The sequence below is a fragment of the Glandiceps talaboti genome, chromosome 3, assembly GCF_964340395.1.
Source record: "Glandiceps talaboti chromosome 3, keGlaTala1.1, whole genome shotgun sequence".
Taxonomy (NCBI): Eukaryota; Metazoa; Hemichordata; class Enteropneusta; family Spengelidae; genus Glandiceps; species Glandiceps talaboti.
In genome coordinates, this window is record NC_135551.1 from 20,849,010 (window position 1) to 20,870,971 (window position 21,962).

Here is a 21,962-nt window from a genome sequence, read left to right on the forward strand (position 1 = left end):
TCCCGCCCAGCCAGTCAGACTAGACATGCCTGCATGCATATACATACATACATACATACATACATACATACATACATACATACATACATACATACATACATACATACGAAGTCAGTCTCAGATATATATATATATATATATATATATATATATATATATATATATAAGATACTGTATATATATATATACAAAATGCATATATATATATATATATATATATATATATGTGTGTGTGTGTGTGTGTGTGTGTGTGTGTGTGTGTGTGTGTGTGTGTGTGTGTGCATAATATGTATGACATACATATTTTAAACAAATGCTATCATTTCACCATACTCTGTTCCTGTACAAACAATGAAAAGACAAATACAATGATAACGCAAATGCTTTGAAATTCAATCATCAGAAAAGTTGAAAGAAATGAAAGAGCACACCAATTTGAAAATTTCGAAAGTCAACTTCAATAAAACCCGTCTCTAATCTACATAATTTTTTTCAGAAACAATTCAAATATGTCGTTTTATGTGAAAAAAAAAAACATTATATAGGCAATGACATTAACGTAAATGTGACCAGTACAAGTAATGTATTTTAGATTGGATGTGAAAACTCTTTACAAAAGAGTTCAAACTCATCATAGTTCTTCAAAAGTTGCTTTTAGACTCGGCTCCTTTTTCTATTAAAGAGTGACTTCAGATTATTTTTGATTCGTTTCAAAAATATACATTCTGGAGAAATCAAATTAAAGTCAATAAAACATAGAAGCCCTTGCGAGTCGAGCTGTGTCTCATGTTGTCTTATTGGAATTACTACGGTCACTATAAAGGCATTTGACAACTACTGAGATTTAAATTCTGAACCAAATGCAACCGTGAAAATTCACTGTCAAAAAAAAAATTGGTAACATCAATAGAAGTATTGAAGATTCTTATATGTGCCGTAGTAATAATTATAGAAAACGGGCAAAATTTGATATTTCTGTGTTCATTCAAGTGAATAATTACCACATGACAAAGTTATGACGTGATAAGCAATATACTTCTTCGGATTGATATAGATTTTCGGATAGGGTTGATATGTGTGCGTGGCTATCTGTCAGTGGTTATAATCACGTTTGTCTCCTAAACACGTTTTTTTTTCGTCATAAATTTCATAGCTCAACTGAATATATACTTGTATTTCCCTCTAGGCTCTAGGTGTTAGTTTTTGACATATTTGTATGACTGGCTGTGAATGTAATGTTCACGTAGGAACGGCAACCCCCCAAAATAAAGGTATTTTCATAAACTGTTGGGTTCTGGAGAGTCATTTCATGATTTTACATAACATCACATAGTTTGCTCTCGCTCACATGCCAGGAAACATCAAATTCAAACTCTTATTGTTCTTTCAGATGTACACTTATCAGACATGAATATGTGTCCGATCTAGATGAGCAATGAATATGTACGTACTCATAGGTGATTATTTCCTACAAATATACGCCATAACCAAGTGACAGTGCTTTATTCCTCTCACAAACTTGACAAATGTAACTTTTTAAGATTCACTTTCAGTTTGTTTCAGATTGCGAAGAAATGATGTAAAACATATATGGTATTACAATACCAAGTGAAACAATCAACTCGCCATGGTGCTCATTCATTGCAATATAAAGTGTAGCCTGAAAGGTACACCGCGACGGGGCGCCCTCAAACATCGGACAACTCCTGTCAGAGTAGGCCGGTGAGGGCGGAGCGACACGACGTATCATGCAGTCTATATTATGAAGTGTAATGACCAAACAATTTCACTGTAAAGATAGACTAAACACGTTGTTGCATTTGGTTCAATTATTACCAGGCTAAAGGGCAATGTTTGTTTCAATTTCACAAATACAGTGGATAACACTCGTCCAAAACAAATACACACAAAAACAAACATTTATGAAATGTGGATTTTGTAAATGTGAAAAGTAAAGGGAAATGCCACTCCAGGAAATAGGGACATTTTCATAAAGTATGGGTTCTGGAAAGTCATTTCATGATTTTACAACACCTACAATTACTTGCGATTTCAGAGAAACATCAAGTTGATCTTGTGCATTTATAGGGTATCTTTGCAATGGGTTGTTGTATCGTGGGAGTCAGCAAAAATAATGTATCCAGTGGTTGAACACTGAATATTCATGAATGTAAAACTAATATACAGAGCGGTGTAAAACAGCTCTCATGATTATTCAGTGTTCAATCACTGAATACATTATTTCAGCTGATTCCTTTGGTGGAATAGCTCATGGCAAGAAATTAGGGTACACGATCATCTTGATGTTTATCAGAAACCGGAAGTAATTGTAGGTGATGTAAAATCATGTTTTTTATGAAAATATCTATATTTCCTGGGGTGGCGTTCACCTTTTTTTTTTCTTTTCTTTTTTTGTGTATATAAAAAGGCAATATTTTTTCATCAAGGCCTACGTTCCTCTTCTAAGTTATCTAGCAATTCGTCCATTTCTATCCATTCAACAAACCATTGTTATGACAAATTTAAAACAAAACAATTTCAAGAAAAAAAGGTAATTCAGTTTCAAAAAAAAATATTATGTACAATTTTTGTGAAGAAGCTGTGGTAACACGCTGAACTCATTCTATAAAACTATTGCACGATTTATGACGCAGGGAATTGAATGACGTCATCAACTTCAATAATCCACGTGTTCGACTTGTAATAGTACTGGACTTTGCTTGGATGAGACCACGGTCGTCTTCAAACCCGTATTTGAGTGTAGCTGGCGACAGAAATGTGAAAACGCACTATGTCAATATTACACTGTAGTAAGTGAAAAGTTACCTAGATAACGTAAATGTGTGTATTAATTCTGAAACTTGATTTATATTTTCTGCAGTACATTCACATATTAAAACTGACACAAAAATATAATATAAACAACTGCAGGAACAGAGGAAAGATAAGTGAGACTCACCCTGTGATATGGACGAAGTATAGAAGCAATGCTTTCATGGTTTTCAGAATGTGCTCTGTCATAGGCAGTCTCCCCCTGCAAATAAACAAGCTGGTGAATAAATTACTTTGTTCAATTAGCAGTTTGTTCATGCTATAGTGATCGGGTTTTTTTATTTATCATAACTAAAATGACAAAAGGATGTCAGATCAGAAACAGTAAAAATAGCCCCATTCCAGCGATTTAGGCGGTAAAGTGGACCAACTTTTTGATCGTTTCCGTCTCCCTCTTCAAATTACGATAGTAACTAAGTTTATTGCCTTGTATATCATCCGTACATCTAACAGAATAAACAGGGGTTGGGGTTTAAGAGAAAGAAGTCACAGAAGTGATCAAATTACAAGAAATATATCCACCTTGTTGTTCTGTACGAAGGAATCAGCGCCGTTGTTTAAAAGTACTTCGAGGGCTTCTTTCTCACCGCTAAAAGCAGCGTAATGAAGTGCAGTGTCTCCATGCTGAATTGTAAGTAAAATGCTATGAGAGTATCGAATAGAATACATACATGTATGAGGTAACACTACTACACAACTAATACTAATGTAAGAAATCGTATATACATGCCGTTGGTTCCTGGCCATGATACATATATTTATAACTATATTGTGGACTCTGGAGTGATGATAGACAAATGTGGTATATTGCCCATGACCTTTCTTTTTGTATCAATATGAGACAAATTCCCTTGAGTATTGGTACCTCGTCACCACACGGGTTTAGACTCTATTGTCGCTCCTGCCTCTGTTCCTAGTTATCAACCACTAAATAAACACACTCAAACGAATTAGGGTTTGGCTACCAATAGCTCCAGATAATGTTGACCATGCAGCGATATGAACCGTAATTTAGGGTGACTGTTAGCTGTAGGTCATCGTCTTAATATATTGTAATTTTGATGTGTTCGCAGTCACGTGATACATCCTACCACACTATAGCTACGTATTCAGATGCAGATTACATTTTGTCGTATTATTAAAACAAATTTCTAAAAATGTGTTTTATTTAAATACTAATTGTGTTCAAAATACATAACCTATAACATGCAATCTAATAGTCAGCATGCACAATGCACATACAGAACGTGTGCTTCTCCCTGAGGATTCAAACACATGCAATTTTAATCTAGCATATGTACTATCTCCTCAAACGCTCCCCAGTGGTTACCCAGGCATCCAGGTTAAAGACGTCCCATAAACGAAGGCGCTAATGAATATTCATAGAAATGAAAGTCCGTCTTGACTTCATGGAACGTATGTTATCTTTAATTCTATTAGTTTCATCGACTTTAGTATTAAATATAAATCACAAAAAAAAGTCAAGACGACTGTTGACAGTCTATAGTTATTACGTACGTATGGATGGAGATGTTGACCATTGAAATGCTCACACTTATATACACGGTGAACATAATGGCGTCATACCTTATTGCATGCGTTGATTATAGCTCCCATCTTTAAAAGATATTGGATGACGTTACAGTGGCCATTCCATGCAGCTAGGTGAATTGGATAGTCACCAACCTGTAGGATAACAGCAACAATAACATGTCACGTGATCTGATTTTTCTGGCGCTAGAAATAAAACCGAATACCACTTTCTGAGTTGTCATAACGAAGGATCATGCATCGTCGGGTTTTGTTCATACAAAATGTTGTCTTCATATTTTGGACAAAAGTACACTTCTAATTAATAAATGTATTAATTGCTGTGCGCCGTACCACTGAAATTGGTGTATTCTCCTTTAACGAATTGATAATCTTAGACCGAAAGATCAGCCGTTGTGGGCGCTCTTCAGTATCATCCTTTTCTTCAAAGATAAAGGGATACGACACCCTCGGTGATGTGTCATGTATATAGGCGGCGCTGTTCTCATTCAACCACGTAATCGCTGAGCCGCTATTCCGTCATCGCATCATGCATACATGTATACATGATGGTTAAATGCACGAAGAATTATATTGATTTCCGTTGTTTGCCGCATAATTAAGTTATTAACCATAATTAGTAAATAAAAATTAAACTAAGCAAAACTTGAAACTTTTTCTCACTCACAATATTTTTCTCGTTTACATTGGCACCCGAGTCTTTCAGAAGTCGAACTATATCAACGTAACCCTTCTCGATTGCTGCATGGAACGCACCAGTAAATTCCTACAACAGCAAAAGAATGCGTGTTTACGCTAAAACATTAATGCAACACAAATAATAAGTCGAGATGCGGTACATAACAGTGCTTTATATAGCTACTTTAACTGATTACATGTACGTATATTTTGTAATACGAAAGCTGGGCAGTCATTTCCAATAAACCTGGCTGCCAATAACGTTTATTTATTTATTTATTTATCAAAACACTTCAAGCTAATACTTTACATTGCAATCACAAAGTTACCTTATTAATGTACGTGGTTTGGAAAAATTGGAAAATGACTGGACAAGGACAAGGAATGTTATCTTCTATAATATTATTGCATGTAACTCTCCTAACAGCAGCGTTAGCGTCCTGTGCACTTACCATAGCACCGTTTTTCACTAAGTATTCAACGGTCACTATATGTCCATTCTGTGCAGCTATTTGGAGTGGAGACATCTCGCCCTGTAATTTCAGTGAGAAAAAGCTTGTCAAAAATGAACAATTGAAAAAGAAAACAAAAGAGTCATTAGTCTTTTGAGATGATTAACAAATATATCATTATCTGGTTAAACACAGGCACGCAAACGCATTCACACACACACACACACACACACACACACACACACACACACACACACTCACTCACTCATATACACATACATACATACATACATACATACATACATACATACATACATACATACATACGTAAGTACGTACGTACGTATATAGTACGTACGTGTGTATATACTAGTAGATATATATCGTGGACTTAATGACTATGAACCTCTCACTCTCTATCTCCCTCTCTCCCTCCCTCCCTCTCTCTCTCTCTATCTCTCTCTCTCTCTGTACTGTACTGTACTGTACTGTACTGTACTGTACTGTACTGTACTGTACTGTATATACAAACATATACACACGAACAAGCGCGTGCGTGTACATACAAGAGAACAAACGACACAGTAAAAAAATTATTTCTCTCATCTAGTTAATCTATAGTACTCATACCTCGTGCTCTGTGTCACTACTCGATTTATCATCTAGTACTGCTTGCAAACATGCGATTACAATTCCACATAAGAAAGACATATATCACGCGTACGGTTTATGAACAATAGCATTGTTACGAACGTAATCTCAGAATAAATTTACTGAGTAGTGAATATCAAAAGTGCTCTGTCAGTACGGGAACGTTCAGCCGAATATTATCGAAGCACAAAACCCCCTGTACACACCTAAGCTCGTTTACGATCAGCTGTTAGTTCATGTCAATACAAACAATGACGGAACCCATTATCCGCTTAGTTTCATAAGCCATTACTAGTCTAATAAAAAAACGTGAGTCTCGCTACTTCTTTTGCGAAATAAGAAACATTTCCACAATTGACAGGCGAGGTCCCTCGAGAAGAGCAGAGAGGGCACAGAGTCAAATCATATCACGATCTACTCCGTCAAGTTACTTAACCCGGGGATGACGACGCACAAATCTGCCTGACTTGCGTAATGTAATACAATCAATACATCACTGATGACACTAAAATGTCTAGTAGAGTGGTGAGTGAAGATATCGATACATCATTCATGATCGACCCAATCTTATTGACATAATATCTGAAAACATGTCTGACACAACAATTCTATTTTGTCGTGCAATGAAATACACTTTTGTTTTGCAAACGCTACATTTTTCTCAGCAGCTGTCCCAGAATGATTCATTTTGACATTTTAACTTTAGACTCGCTCTCATCAAATGTTAATGCATTGACCCGGGTCTGCACCTGCACAATGGGGTTAAGTGTGTTCTCTGCAGACTTGTTTGTTATCCATAGTATTTCACAAACTTGGTTGTGATGTGTATATGTAAGAATCTAAACAAGTACTCCGTAAACAAGTTACTTCTTCAGCTTGTAAGTGGAGAACCGTATACAGTGTACTCACATTAGTGTTAGCTAATAATGTGCCACTGTTGTTTAGTGCAATGATCGGTTGCAATTGGCTGTGTTGTTGTCATCAGCATTGCTATTTAAGCTATGTGTCCCCCAACAACGATGATGATGATGATGATGATGATGATGATGATGATGATGATATGGAAAGCCGGTTGGGACCATCGTCATCAACGCTACATTGCATAGAAAAAGCCTATCAAAGTCGTCGTCGTCATCGGCTGTTGTCGACGATAAAACTAGCTACACACGCCAATGTGGACCTTCATCGTCGTCGTCATCAACATCACCATGCATGCAAAAGTTTTCGTCATCGTTGGCCAAGTATGCGACATCATCGTTGATGCCTTATTTGCGACACCACCGATGTTGAAAAACGCACATGCGCAGAAGATGCCTTTGCGTCTTCGTCGACGGTCTAAATCAAGAATACTAAAAATAGCCTTTGCAACACCATCGATGGAACCCATCGATGGTGTTGCAAAGGCTATTTTTAGTCGCAACTTTGTAACATGCATCGTCGTTGGCCGAGGGCGACGATGACATCATGCGACATCATCGAGGCAACTTACCAGTGTACATTATGGAAAGCCGGTTGGGACCATCGTCGACAACGCTACATTGCATAGAAAAAGCCTATCAAAGTCGTCGTCGTCATCGGCTGTTGTCGACGATAAAACTAGCTACACACGCCAATGTGGACCTTCATCGTCGTCGTCATCACCATCACCATGCATACAAAAGTTTTCGTCATCGTTGGCCAAGTATGCGACATCATCGTTGATGCCTTTTAACAAGTCGTCATCGTCGATGGCCTAATATACTATGCGACACCATCGATGTTGAAAAATGCACATGCGCAGAAGATGCCTTTTAACAAAGTTGTTGTCGTTGGCAACCTTGCAACATGCATCGTCGTTGGCCGAGGGCGACGATAACAACAAGAAGTGCTTGCACCAATGGCACTCGGACAAAACAGCGTCAACAGCTAGCGTTGAGGACGTAAATGCAACACTTTTATCGTGTTTATTTCCGGCTGTTTATACTCATAGCTTGCATTTTCAAAGAATCTGGGTTGTATTCATGACTGACATTTCTAACCCCATGCCTGGAACTCGGCAGTGTTCAGTATTTATCATGTCAAGTTGTCATAGTGTGTAGGGAAATAAATTTAGCATGTCATTTTGAGATGTAGTCATCATAATCATTATGATATTTTGATGATCCCTTGGGTGTAGTTTTGGTTTTCCTACTTGTGTTTCGCTAAAAATATTTTTCTCAAACAGGGCTACAAATAAAACGTAATATCAGACACACATTAATTAGAGATCAAGAAAAAATCGTTTATTTACTAAACGTTTATTTACACTTAAGGCGTTACGTTTTTTATGGGTTTGTTTTTCATGGTATTAAAGTATCGCCGAGTACCGGTGTTGGATATCGTATGGAAAGCCGGTTGGGACCATCGTCGACAACGCTACATTGCATAGAAAAAGCCTATCAAAGTCGTCGTCGTCATCGGCTGTTGTCGACGATAAAACTAGCTACACACGCCAATGTGGACCTTCATCGTCGTCGTCATCACCATCACCATGCATGCAAAAGTTTTCGTCATCGTTGGCCAAGTATGCGACATCATCGTTGATGCCTTTTAAGAAGTCGTCATCGTCGATGGCCTAAAAATACTAAAAATAGCCTATATGCGACACCATCGATGTTGAAAAAACGCACATGTGCAGAAGATGCCTTTTAACAAGTGCGTCTTCGTCGACGGCCTTAAGTTTAAATGCTAAAAATAGCCTATATGCGACACCACCGTTGCCATCGTTCGCGTTGAGCTCCATCGTTGTTGAAAAACGCACATGCGCAGAAGATGCCTTTTTAAAAGTCGTCATCTGAGTCGTTGGAAAGTTGTTGTTGTCGTCGTAGTTCGCATCATGCGACATCATCGTGCCTGAAAAAAAGTCTTCGTCATCGTTAGCGTTGCTGAAAAGAATGGGCTGCAACTTCAGTGACCGCATATGAAAGCATCGACGGTGATGAAGCAAAAAAAAAACTATAAAAAACAATTCAGTGTCAACGATGGTGCGCCAACGGCATTACAATTTAGCATATAAACACTTTAAGTTTAAGATTTTAGCGCTGAATTCAGCGTCAGCAACGTTGACGAGGCATCCTAAATGCAACTTGTAACTTAAGCCAGCTTTAAACTCAAGTCAAGTCTCAACAGCGAATTCAACAGTGAATGATTCTGGATTTAGTTGGAACCATCACCACAACTTCGTTGTCCTTCAGCTCGCTTAAATCTCGGACGGCAGAGCTCCATTTGTCTGCCAGCACACCATAGTATAAAGTAAGAAATTTAATGTTCTTTTTTTATTTCTTTATCTATTTTTCGACAGTTATTATCATTCTAATCTTCATTCTAGATGTGTTTTTGTACAAAATATATTGACTGACAGAGTAGAGTTAAAACCTTCTTGTTTTGACTTTGAAATTATGTCAAATGTAAAATCGAAAAGTTCCTAGTTGCAAAACTATCTTGCTTATTCACCAAATTTTACTGGGTTTAATGCTCCTTTCCCCACCGAATTATGTTCAAATCCGACCATAACATATTTGCCGCCTGTGCGAAAATCACGGTATTTCGCTTGTGAATATAATTATGATTAAACCCCCCCCCACAAAATCGTGTCAATAATCCCCGCAGACGCATGCGTATTTTGTGAGACTAGTGCTGTGCTTCGCGCCAAAAAAACACAAGTTCCTACCATCATCCACGCTTTTTTTTCCGTCCATACGGTAAGTTTTCCCCACTTTTTAAAACCCGTGAGGAGCTTAAGTATAGGTGTTTTGCACGTTGACAAAACGTTAGAGACTTATCATGACATTGCTGCTCGTACTACCCAAATCTGAGACAATTTTTGTAATACTATTACTACTACATTCATACAGACAGACGGAATTTTACAAGTGGACACGCGAATCTGGCGTATGTCTCTTAGAAATAATGTCAGGGTTAACGTTAGTATAGTGCAGTGGTAGTGAATTTGGTGTTGAAGATTTTGCGAACTTCACATAAGCCTAAATGCGGTACGATCTTTATTTCAGTTTTTTTCATAAACCATAATTACCGTCATGGTTGTTATTAAAATTATACAAATAGATTTCAAATTCAAAGGAACATGTGATTGCTCCCCCTACAACTTTGCATAAAATGGAGGGGGAGGGGGGGGGGGCTCTGAGCGCACTCGCACTGTTATTATACCAACAATCCGTAGTACAATAAATTTGGATCAACCTAAATTTGAATCAAAATTATACACAATATATTTGATTTGGTAAAGGAACTACTACAATTTGTAATGATAATGAAATATTGCACCCAAGAGACATATGATATACTAGTTATATATAGTATTAAGGAATGTGATTTGAAAAAATAGTTAAACACTAGTGATAGCGATAGAAAACTACTTGATAGACATTTTTACACATGCATTTACCAGTTTGCACTCTTCAAGGCACTTGTTTGTCCTGTTCATAATTGTTCAGTTTAGGGCATTTTTGGCAAAAGAAAGATCAAAAATGTTACACAGATGTTGATTAGATTACTAGTATTGGTTTCAAAGTTAGTCTCAACCATTACTCCACTTGTGGAAGTGTACATTAAAGGAGTTGGCTATTGTTATAGAGCTCTGTTATGAAAATAATAGAGACATAATTACTAGATGTAAGTAATTATTCAATTATTCATTGTTCAATTTCATTCTTTTCTTCAGTTATGTAACAAGGGCCTACCTTACCATGTAATGTAATTGTCTGTCATCTTACTGTGGTCAGGCTAGTGTGTGTGTAACTAGTCAGTCTAATTGATTTCAGCCATAAACTTGACTTGACTTGATGTTTTCAAAACAACAGGACCACTTCCTGTTAAGAGTTGATTCAGAGATAAGTTGGTCCACAGTTTTCTCTGATACAGTAAATAGTTAAGTCTTTAGGAGTGGTCAAATCATTTTGTGAACTGGTGACCCCCCCCGCCACAAGTACCTGAAAAATCCAGCGGTCCTGATGAAAGAATTAGTGGTCCAAGGTCCTGCTAATGTGAAACATTAAATCTTACGCATGAATCTGTATATTCAGACGACTTTTTAACATAGTTATTAACAATAATGTACTGGTCCAACGGACCAGACAAGGTAAAATTTGTGTGGTCCTCCCAGGACCAGTGGATTTGTTCACTCCTGGTCTTATGTAATCATTCTAAGTACATTGTAATAGTGAAATTGGGATATTTTCTGAAGTCAATGCCATGCTAACTATAATCATTTTTTAACATTCCATCTGATCATGTTTAGGGATGGGGGTTTAAATACACAAAATTGTGTGTGCAATTAGCCCAGCACATAGGTTCTATGAAATATTTCTGTATGTAGTGTGTTACCTCCACAATAAATTACCCCAGTGGCCAGCAAACAATTTTTTGTTTTGTTTAAAAGTGAATAAATTAATGTTTAATGGAAAGTAATAGCAACCTGTAGTGACCCAAAGTCTGAAGAATAGTTACACTCACTTCCCCACAGTTACCAGCAGCAGCCCACAACCTGTACAATAGTTATACTTCCAAGGCCTGCAGCAATCTGCACAAAGTAGTCCCAGCAACCCGCACAATATAGTTACACTCTGGCTACAGTAAATGGTCCTACATTTTTGATTACTAGATCATCATCAAACAAGTCTTATGTTTTCAACTTTTTTGAGTCATTCACATATTATATTCTCTGAGAATATGAGTAATATTTTGTTCACTTATGAATATATTTCATTCTTTGTAGTTTATCACAAAACAATAGCAAGACAAAAGGGGGTTCACGTGTAACCTGGTAATATCTATTAATTAAACTTGGGGATGATCACAGGTGTCAGAGAATAAGTGAAACACAAACACAGAAAGAAGATATGTAGTCATACGATAGCTATATTGTGCTAAATAACAGGTCAATAGTTGGCATCATAAATCAACACATTAGGGATGAGATCAATAGTTAAAACAGAGTCTTTTAGTAAGGCCTTAAAGCCATTTCTCCACCCCCTTCTAACTAAATTTGTTAAAATTTAAAATCATTGCAAACAGCACAATTAATTTCAAATCAGTATGTAGTATTATGTAGTGCTATGAATACAAAACCAGGATGTAGTGAGGACAAAATGGCTCTTTTATTAGTCTAGAATCTAAACTGGTACAGTACATTCGTTTGAGAAACTTCAATCCTAATCCCCAGTCTAGTCAAGAGGATTCTTCAAACACAAAAATCTGTGCTGCCCCCACCTGTGTTCATATAAACAGGTCGATGTTGTGGCGTCCCCACATGATTTTAGTTTAAACAGACTGGAGGTGGAGTCCTGGTTGGACATTTGCATATCAGTGCACTCCTAGAAACTTTACATAGAAAGGTCAACCTCTCAGTTTGTGATGGATTACATGGACATGATGGACATGTGCCCTTTGCACTTCATTCACCAGAGGGGAGCACCACAATTTAACACCTTTCAATAAAAGCATCTTTTCTTTTCACAACAGTTATATTATGGCACTTTTCAGCAGGCCATGTTTCAAATATATATAAGAATACTTTGACGTTGCTACAATTTAATTCCATCACAGCACTGATCAACCTGAAAAATTCCCCATTTAAATATATTGCAATTTCAGATTCAAAATGTCTCTCGGGACATTGTTAAAAAGTGCATATGCCAGTGGAGAAGAAACAGACTGTGTATTGGTTTTGAAAGATGGCAGTACATTGAGAGTGCACTCATTGGTAATGAAGCTCAACTCACAGATGATCAAAACACAGATCGAAAAGTGGGCAAAAAATGGGACAATATACTGTAAACAATTTGACAGTGAAAAAATGAGGAAAACGATTGACAACATCTACAACGATGACCTGATACTAGATAATCAAAATGTAACAGACTACATTCAGATTGCTGATTTTTATATGATAACCACCTTAACAGAGAAATGTGAACATTTTTTAATTCATAACATGACAGTCAAAGATAACTTTGCAATGTTGAAATATAGCGACAAATACAGCTTGACTAAACTGTGTGACCATTGCCTTAAGATGATTGACCACAATGGTGCAGTCCTGTTAGTTACTGACGTCACACTGCAAGACTTTATCAAACTGTCTGTGCCATTGGTAGTAAAAATTATACAAAGGCAATCTTTAGCTGTGTCGGAAGACACGTTGGTGGATGCATTATTCGCTTGGGTTGCAAAAAAGCAGGAATCTGAGAATCCTGAATGCAGAGACACTCCGCAAGACTTTGAAGCATTTTTACCTCATATCCGTTTTAACAGTTTAAGTCATATATCTGTCCACAAGATAGTAGTGGAACAAATTCTATGCGCAGAAGATGCAACCATGCTAATGCAATGCTGTAGTGATCCAAATTTTAACCCAAACTTTCATACCCAAATAAGCACTCAATCACGAGATGTAGTGTCACCACATTACATTGTTGTACAACGGTTCTGTTCTGAGCATATTAACGTCAATGAGTGGAGAACAAATCAGTTTGAGGGAGACAGAATTTCCTTTCAAGTAGACAAACCAATTTATTTGTATGGTTTACATGTATTTGGCAGTACGAACATGGCAATATCTGTTACTATTACCCTGCTCAACAGTCAGGAAAGGGTGGTCTCGCAAATCAAAGCCTCACATACAACTGGCCCAGTAGTTTGGGCTGTAATTTTCTCTCAACCACTCAGATTAAATGCAAATAGAATATACACAGTAATATTGCAGGTCAAGAACGATGTATTAACAGCCTATGGCACTCAGGGAATACATCATAGATCTATCACACTTGTAAATGGTGATAAATTCCGGGTCAATTTCCATAGTTACAGAGATAGAAATAAGCATAATGGTACAGATGTAGAGAGAGGACAAATACCTTCACTAATTTTTTTACCCCCTTAGTGCACAATATGTCTTCATACTTCATAGCAGGGACAATGTAATGTGAAACGTTTTGTATGAGAACCTTGGTAATGTACTACATGTTTACACTGATCTGGTGCCTTTCATATTGTGAAGTTATATGAGCTTACTTTTAAAAGATTCACCTCCTTGCTATTGATTTCCAAGTTCAGATAGCCAAGTATGGTTTATCCTTTGATCAGTCAGACAATTGCAGAAGTAATTATCAGCTTACCCCTGAGATTCAATCATCTGCCCATTGCAAAAGTATCTTTGACAGTCATGTGCCAATTAGAAAGCTGTGCACTTCTCTGATAGTGTTCATAACAAAACAAACGCAAATCAAAATCAATAAGCAGATTAACAAGAACTTTGATGAAGATGTTGATATAGGTATGTACACAAAGGATTTTTCATGATTTGGTAATCCAACCAGTGATATGCAAATGAGGAATAAAAGTGTGAATTTTTGCAAGTGGTTTTGGTAATGAACTTTACCGTTCAAACCTCTTGGGATGAAATTTGGTAATAATTCTAAATATGTTAGTCTGCAAATTATGAGTGTGATATACTTACATAAGTGGCCCAAGCAACCATGACAACACCCTGTGCTACAGTCAAATGACAGGCTATTGCAAATATAATGACAGGGATGGGTAGGCAGTAATCATTTTTTTAAAAATAAATATGGAAATGCCCTTAGCAAAAAGATCATCTCCAATACAACATGTATACCATGTTGTATAATGACAATATACAACTTGAGACATCAGACCAAGGACAAACATAACCTGTGACAATTAATTAGGGAAAGTAAACAACTGAATTGGAATAATAACACTGCTCAATGTGTTGAAAGTATAGACTTGTATTAAGTCCATCATTTGATAAGAACAATTATATGGCCACCTTACATAATAATTCACTGTTCATAAACAATTTTTCAGTTCCCCAGGCATTTCATATACACCAGAAAGAGGCCATAAAACTGTTCCGAAATGCTGAGCCAAGTGTTAATCCAATCCGTTTTTTTACTTACCCTGTTTGTAACAACTTTCGTTCCTCCATGGTTTGCTATCAGCAGTAACACCAGTGAGGGAAGGCAAATGAATAAACATTCCAAAAATGCATGCAGATATGCCTATTACCAAAACCACATACCCATAATAGAAAACTAAATTTTACTCTACACTTGTGCTATAATTGGTACTTTTATTGATAATTATGTTCTCATGCCACCATGATTAGAAATTAAATTTTAAGAAGTTTCTGTATTTTTATTTGCAGATGTCAAACAGAAGAGAAGACTTATCTCAAGGTAATGTGTTCCTGATAAATGTAATAAACTAGCCTATTTTTTTTTAATGACTGTCTTTTCTTCTGTGCATAATAGTCTCTTAAGCTCGGATTGATGTCACCTATTTCGACCCAACTTGTTATATGTAAGGTATCATGTGAACTTTGCAGATTGATAGTGTTTTGACCTGTTTGTTCAATGCTCTTGGAATCAAGTGGCAGACGTCTGAAAATTATTGTCCATTGCCTGTTGAAGTTTTGATGTTTGGTGGCACTGTAGAACTCTTTAGACATGATTTTAACACTGCCTAATTCAGATATTAAATACAAGCTTATGATAGTGACCATATCTCATGTTCACAAAGATCCCTGTATGTCTTGGCTATATGGCTGCCAATTTTAAACATTATAAGTAGAAAACTGGCATACTGCACCTTTGGATCTCTAGAAGGAATTTTAAAATGCTGTAGCAATAGAGATGGACATGCCTATTTCAGTCACATCCACTGCAATGACAGATTGTGCATGTAAATAGAAACAACAACAACAACAACAACAACAACATAATAATAATAATAATAAAAATAATAATAATAATAATAATAATAATAATAATAATCTTTATTTATACTGGATAGTTCTTTAAGTATATAAACACTTGTCTCCCAAGAAGTCCAGTGAGGGCCATCCCTCATATGGGTTCATGAGAGAAACCCTCGGTGAAAAGTTAGCGCATTCGTTAGCCAAATGTAATGTATGAAAAGTAACATCAACTACATACTCATACATCTTAATTTGCAGTGCAATAGTTTTATCAGCACTGATTGTTTGCCCATTACAATGTATGTATTTTTGCTCCCAGCAAATGCTTTTTAGTTCATCTGTAACTCATTTTCAATTAATTACAGATGGTAAAGATGCTTTGAAGCGCCTTCTTTGCAAAAGCTTCAAAACAAAGCAAGAAGAGGTTAATATGAAAAGAAGAAAACCAAACACTTCTGGCGTTTCGGCATTAAAGGTATGACAACAGTGATTAATGGACAACTGGATAAACATTCCCAATATTTATGTTTATAATATACCTAGTGATAATGCTGTGCCATGATTCGCTAGAATCAGTCACGTGATAGGAAAATAGAATGACTTTCCCTAGGGAAATAGTTCCATCAACTATTACATGGTCATGTGACCACCGCGAGTTCACAGCAGGTAAAAATGGCGGCTTCTGACGATGTCGTCTGCCACCGCAAGTTCACAGCATGATGTATATTATAAAACACATATTGCCTGGCCTATATTCGGGCTATAGCACTCGTTCATTACCCCCTCGTGACTGTGAGTTACCAGAATCGCATGCTATTTCCCTCGGCCTTTGGCCTCGGGAAATAGCATGTGATTCTGGTAACTCACAGTCCCTCGGGTGTAATAAACGGGTGCTATAACCCTCATGGCCAGGCAATATGTGTTCAAAATATACCAAGCAACAAAACCATACCCATAGCAACAGCCAAATGATCATGTATATTGCAAAAATAACAACATGGTTGAACACGCAACTGGATAGTCATTTAGCAACTAAATGAACACCAATAGTTAGTATGGATTAGCAGGTGGATAAACAATTTTAAAATCTGTACAGTTGTGCCTCAACTACATTGGTGATATTTTTTAAATAATACTGCCTCAATAACATTAACCCTACATTGTCAAGTCATGTGGGTTTAATTTTTTGTCTTGATAGCAGATGTGGTATGTGTTCAAAAATGACATACCACATCCAAATTTACTGAAGAATGTTTTCAATCACTGTATTCAAAGTGTGTGTTTATGATATGTATTTGAAGGTGGTTGCATTTAATATTTACAGTAAACTGCTACATGGAAAGATTGTGAACCACTAAAAAGGCGTTTAATAGAAAATGTAATTGTTTTCGTCCAAATTAGTACAACACCAAAACAAAATATTGAAACACACAACTGATCTCTAACGCACGTCTATGCATGGGTAAAGTCCCATACTGCTAACTTTTTGTCTTGCATTTTACAAGAGATGCACTTAGATGTGATATAGCTGTCTTCAAGTAACAACAATTTTACAACACAATTAATCAAGATAACTTTATGTCAAGATAAGAACCCCATGAACAAGTGTGACATACACAGGGTATTTTCATTTTTCATTTCTGATATGTCCACTTGCATAGCAAGTTAAAGTGCAATAGAAAACACAGCAAGTATGCATGACAACAAACTCATGGATTTTTTTTGGAACGATAATATCAACGTTCATCAATTTCAGCAATGTTTCCTTAAATTATGCACATGTTATTTTGTACTGAAGGGACATTGCTGAACTCGCCTATATCTTATTTGTGCACATGTTGACAATAATGTTTTAGTATCACCCTGCAGTGCTTGTAAATGCTGAGTATGCACAAACAAGTGCAAGTTAAGTACACCAGTTATATTTATTATAACTTGTCTTCCAGGAACTTCATATAAGCATGCTTATAAAAGATAGTGGTATTATAAAGAAGACCCCACCATGCCTTCCCACAGAGTGTGGGAACAAAGGTTATGTAAAACTGATGGTTGATACACAGTCCAATGCTGAGGACTGGGCAAGATTGGCAGAAGTACAGTTTGACAATGTTAGTTTAGTCCCATATAAACTAGATGAAATAGGAGAATTTGTCAAGCTGGAAAAACCAAGCGAGTTCACATATGAGAAACTGTACCAACAGCAACAAAGTAGAAGAGTAAGCAGTTGGAAATTTGCAGTATATATGTATACTGGGAAAAGTATGTTGTATTAAATGTTTTAAAATGCAATTTCTATTGATGTATACATCACAATTTTCCTGGATGAACAATTTGTGATGCCGAGTAGCAATATACTGATAAAGTTAAAGACAGCAGTTGAACCTTACTATATACATTTGATGTGCTGTATCTTTGTACACAAAATTATCCCAGATTTGTATACAGGACTTGGTCCTTGATTGTTTGTGGTGTGACTGAAAGTATAATAAGTATGTGTAAATATGCCTGAATACCTGGAATACCACTATCTGCAAGACATTTTGAAAATAACATGCAATATGCCATCCACTCAGGCTGCAAATGTTTAGCCCAAGTGAATTACAACTCTACCACCAGTTCCCAACATGGTATATTAGTTATAGACAGCTAAAACTGGCTTTGAAGTTGCTGACAAGTCTCTCCCTTATCACACTATTATGTAAATGTTTATACCTTGATACAGTGTAACAGCAGGTGACCCTGATGCAAGATGTATAGGGTCTATCAGTTTCTATTGTGTATGAGAGTAAGTCATTATCCACAGATAAAAGAACCTGATCAACCCATTGTATAAACTACATCAGAGGCACCCACAATTACTTTGTATCTGTTCAGTATTTGTATGTTTGATATTTTGACAAGGAGATTGAATTTTCAGTCACTTCAAAGGTATCATTTTAATTGTCCACTACTGAATAGGAAATGTTCTGAGCACTGCTGTATCTAAATGATTGACAGAAGAATTGTACTAATTTAGGTCAGTATTGCTTTAGGCAAAATATTTCAGGTGTAGTTATAGGGTATTGCACTTCCTAAACAGTAAAAGTCTCCATACTTAATTCAGAGTGCACAAATTGACTAAATATGTACATGTTTTGTGCATTATGTTATGATTGCTATTATAATATAGTGCAATTTTATTTTTTTTCCAGCAAAATTGCAGTTAAGAAATTCATTCATACACAAGAAGAGGCAAGACAAGGTTTGTGGACATAATGATAGGGCATTTTCTTACACTTGTGACAGTTTACAATACTTTGTGTAAAAATTGAGTAATAGCTGTGCTGCTACATTATAAATAGTGATTGCGTAATAAAAATACTTTGATTGATCATCACTCTCACAGTTTATTGTTTATTAAGTTCTGGGATTTGTCAGGGATTTTCTAGCTTTGTAATAGTCTCTTGAATCAATAATATAGATATAACCAAACTCTATTTGGTGATCATGTGACATTGAAGACAGTAATTAAGTCATATACTTCTGCACTTTACTGTGACTCGTGATTCTACAAATTAGTTGCCACATGTATGCAAGAGTTTGCTTGAATCAAGCACACACACGCACATGCTAGAATGTATTTGTGATGCGAAAGGTTTATCAATGTAATTGCTCTTAATTGATGTATGTGTATGAGGGCATAAATATTTCTAATCATAGCAGCTTGTGAATTCAGAGATTTACTGATACACATGTCAGCTGGTATATGTAACCAACCAAAATAAAAAACCAGGCTGTGATATAATTGCAGCTAGCAGCCACTCCAGTATTGACACTTGGTCATGTTATCTGTTATCACTGATCAAGAGCACTGCATGGTCATCTCATTAAATACTTTTAAGTGATATAATCAAACATATTTTTAATGTATTTGTGTTTACCTTAGGATTTTGTTTTATCCTGTTGACAGCAAAATCTGACAAAGTCATTGTCAAGCCAACATGATAAAGTAAATGAAATTGTTGAGGAAGATGTTCCTGAGGATGTAGCACCTGAGCCAGAACAGGAAGAGAGTACACATGGTGATGACTCAGTGAAAACTGTAGTTATTGATGAACCTGCTGCGGCAGATGTAATGTCCCCTATGAAGATAGGATCACCAAAGCATAGAAGGGTAAATTCTTTAATATTTTGCTGCCAAGTATTTGAATGCATGCCTGAATAGGGAAAAGCTGCACACTAAAATTCCATGTGTTCAGCTAAATCCCAGAAGGGGGCATCAAAAAGTTACAGCTCCAATGATGTAGGCTTGGTGTTTTACTCATGTCACATTATGTTTTTGACACAAAGGTAAACACATTTGAACTTTACACTGACAGTAAGAGAGACACAATAAACACAATAGGATGATAACTAACTGATAATCAACATTTCAACCATCCCCCACCTGTGCATGGCAGGCATGTAATTGTTTATTTTGCAATACAATTGTCTGAGGGCGTGTAATAAAATGTCATGTGTGATGAGTGATGCACCAAGCCTACATCATTATGGCTGTAAATGTCATGTCACATGAGTAAAGCACCAAGCCTACATCATTATGGCTGTAACTGTCATGTCACATGAGTAAAGCACCAAGCCTATATCATTATGGCTGTAAATGTCATGTCACATGAGTAAAGCACCAAGCCTACATCATTATGGCTGTAACTGTCATGTCACATGAGTAAAGCACCAAGCCTCATTATGGCTGTCACACAGGTCTGGTCTTGTTAAAAAAACACGATCGTGAGTTACATTTATTGATTCATATTTTGTGTTATACGTTGTTGTTAACATTGATGTCTTTTATGATGAACTCATTATATAGTCATACGTCATACATATAATCAACCAATCAGCATGCAGCCAGGCGATAAGGCAGACGATCAAATCGATATTTCTTGTGTGATGTAAGTTCCAGTTACAAGTTGGAATGCGCGTGCATATAAAGAGCTGAGTTCCCAGTGTATTCTACTACTTTCTTGTATTGTCATTTCTATTACTGCTGTTTTCCGAATCCCTTTTCTCTTGTGAGTCATCCACAAACACAAAAAACAAAACTAACAATTTTTGTTTACAAATTATTTAGATTAACTTTTTATTTTTACAAGATTTTTTGTATATTTACTTATTTTGGTGAAGTGTGGCCTATTAATCTCAATAATATCTATCATTTTTTATTTTACAGGAATCAGTAGAATTGAAACTGAGAAAGCGAAAAGAGGTAGGCAACTTTACCATCTTTCATACTATTATCATACAGAAACTATTAGTAATACTATTGCCTAGGGGAAATAAAGGTGAATGTTATTATTAAAATGCAACCTTGTTGTCTTCAAAGTGTCTAATTATGTACTTTCAAATGACATCCCTAGCATTCATTCTGATGTACAAAATCTAAGCAAGTTAGTATTTTGATGTGTATACAAAATTAATGTAGTTTGAAGTCTGCAACATCTGTGTCACATAGAACATAGACCCAAAGTATTTTCTCTCTTTACAAATGTAGACTGAGGTCTGTAATTTCTGTAACTTATTTACACCAGTAATATTTTGATGTACAATATGATACAAATTAGTACCTACGATGCATGCAATACATGCATTTTGTTAGTGTTTATTTCCATTGTGTAGTATGTACATGTATATTAGTGCTTTCTGTGGTTCAGACAGCTAGTGAAATAAAACCAACGGTGAACGTTTATTCTGTGATAACTACTGGATGTCTGGCAACATTGTTGTCTTCAAAGCAGCTACATGCACACAAATGTCATAGACAAGGTCATGTGACCTATCCATTATCTGATATCAATAAAAAGCCTATTACCATCACAAAACTAACATGTTTACTATTCTGGCCCCAAACCACAATCCACGTACCTATCAAATGATGGGATATGGCCAAACAGAATAAAGTGTGACCCTCATCAAGATAGGGGATACATATCAACTGTGCAAAATAGTTTCCCAAAGAAGGTCCTTATAAGCATAGATAATAGAGGGGAAGTTGTAAGCAACAA

At 36.3% G+C, this 21,962-nt stretch overlaps 1 protein-coding gene across 3 annotated transcripts in view; it reads right to left on the minus strand.

Moving 5' to 3' along the window:
- Nucleotides 1-381: 381 nt before the first annotated feature.
- LOC144453981 (uncharacterized) overlaps nucleotides 382-21,962 on the minus strand; it is a 93,148-nt gene continuing 71,567 nt past the window's right edge. For all 3 annotated transcript variants that reach the window (XM_078145358.1, XM_078145361.1, XM_078145360.1), the window contains 6 exons: nucleotides 5,514-5,594; nucleotides 5,051-5,149; nucleotides 4,420-4,518; nucleotides 3,355-3,456; nucleotides 2,960-3,034; nucleotides 382-2,764 (listed from right to left, as the gene is read on the minus strand). In XM_078145358.1, the coding sequence (XP_078001484.1) occupies nucleotides 2,678-2,764; nucleotides 2,960-3,034; nucleotides 3,355-3,456; nucleotides 4,420-4,518; nucleotides 5,051-5,149; nucleotides 5,514-5,594 (543 nt within the window). In that variant the 3' untranslated portion in view covers nucleotides 382-2,677. The remainder of the gene's footprint in view (nucleotides 2,765-2,959; nucleotides 3,035-3,354; nucleotides 3,457-4,419; nucleotides 4,519-5,050; nucleotides 5,150-5,513; nucleotides 5,595-21,962) is intronic.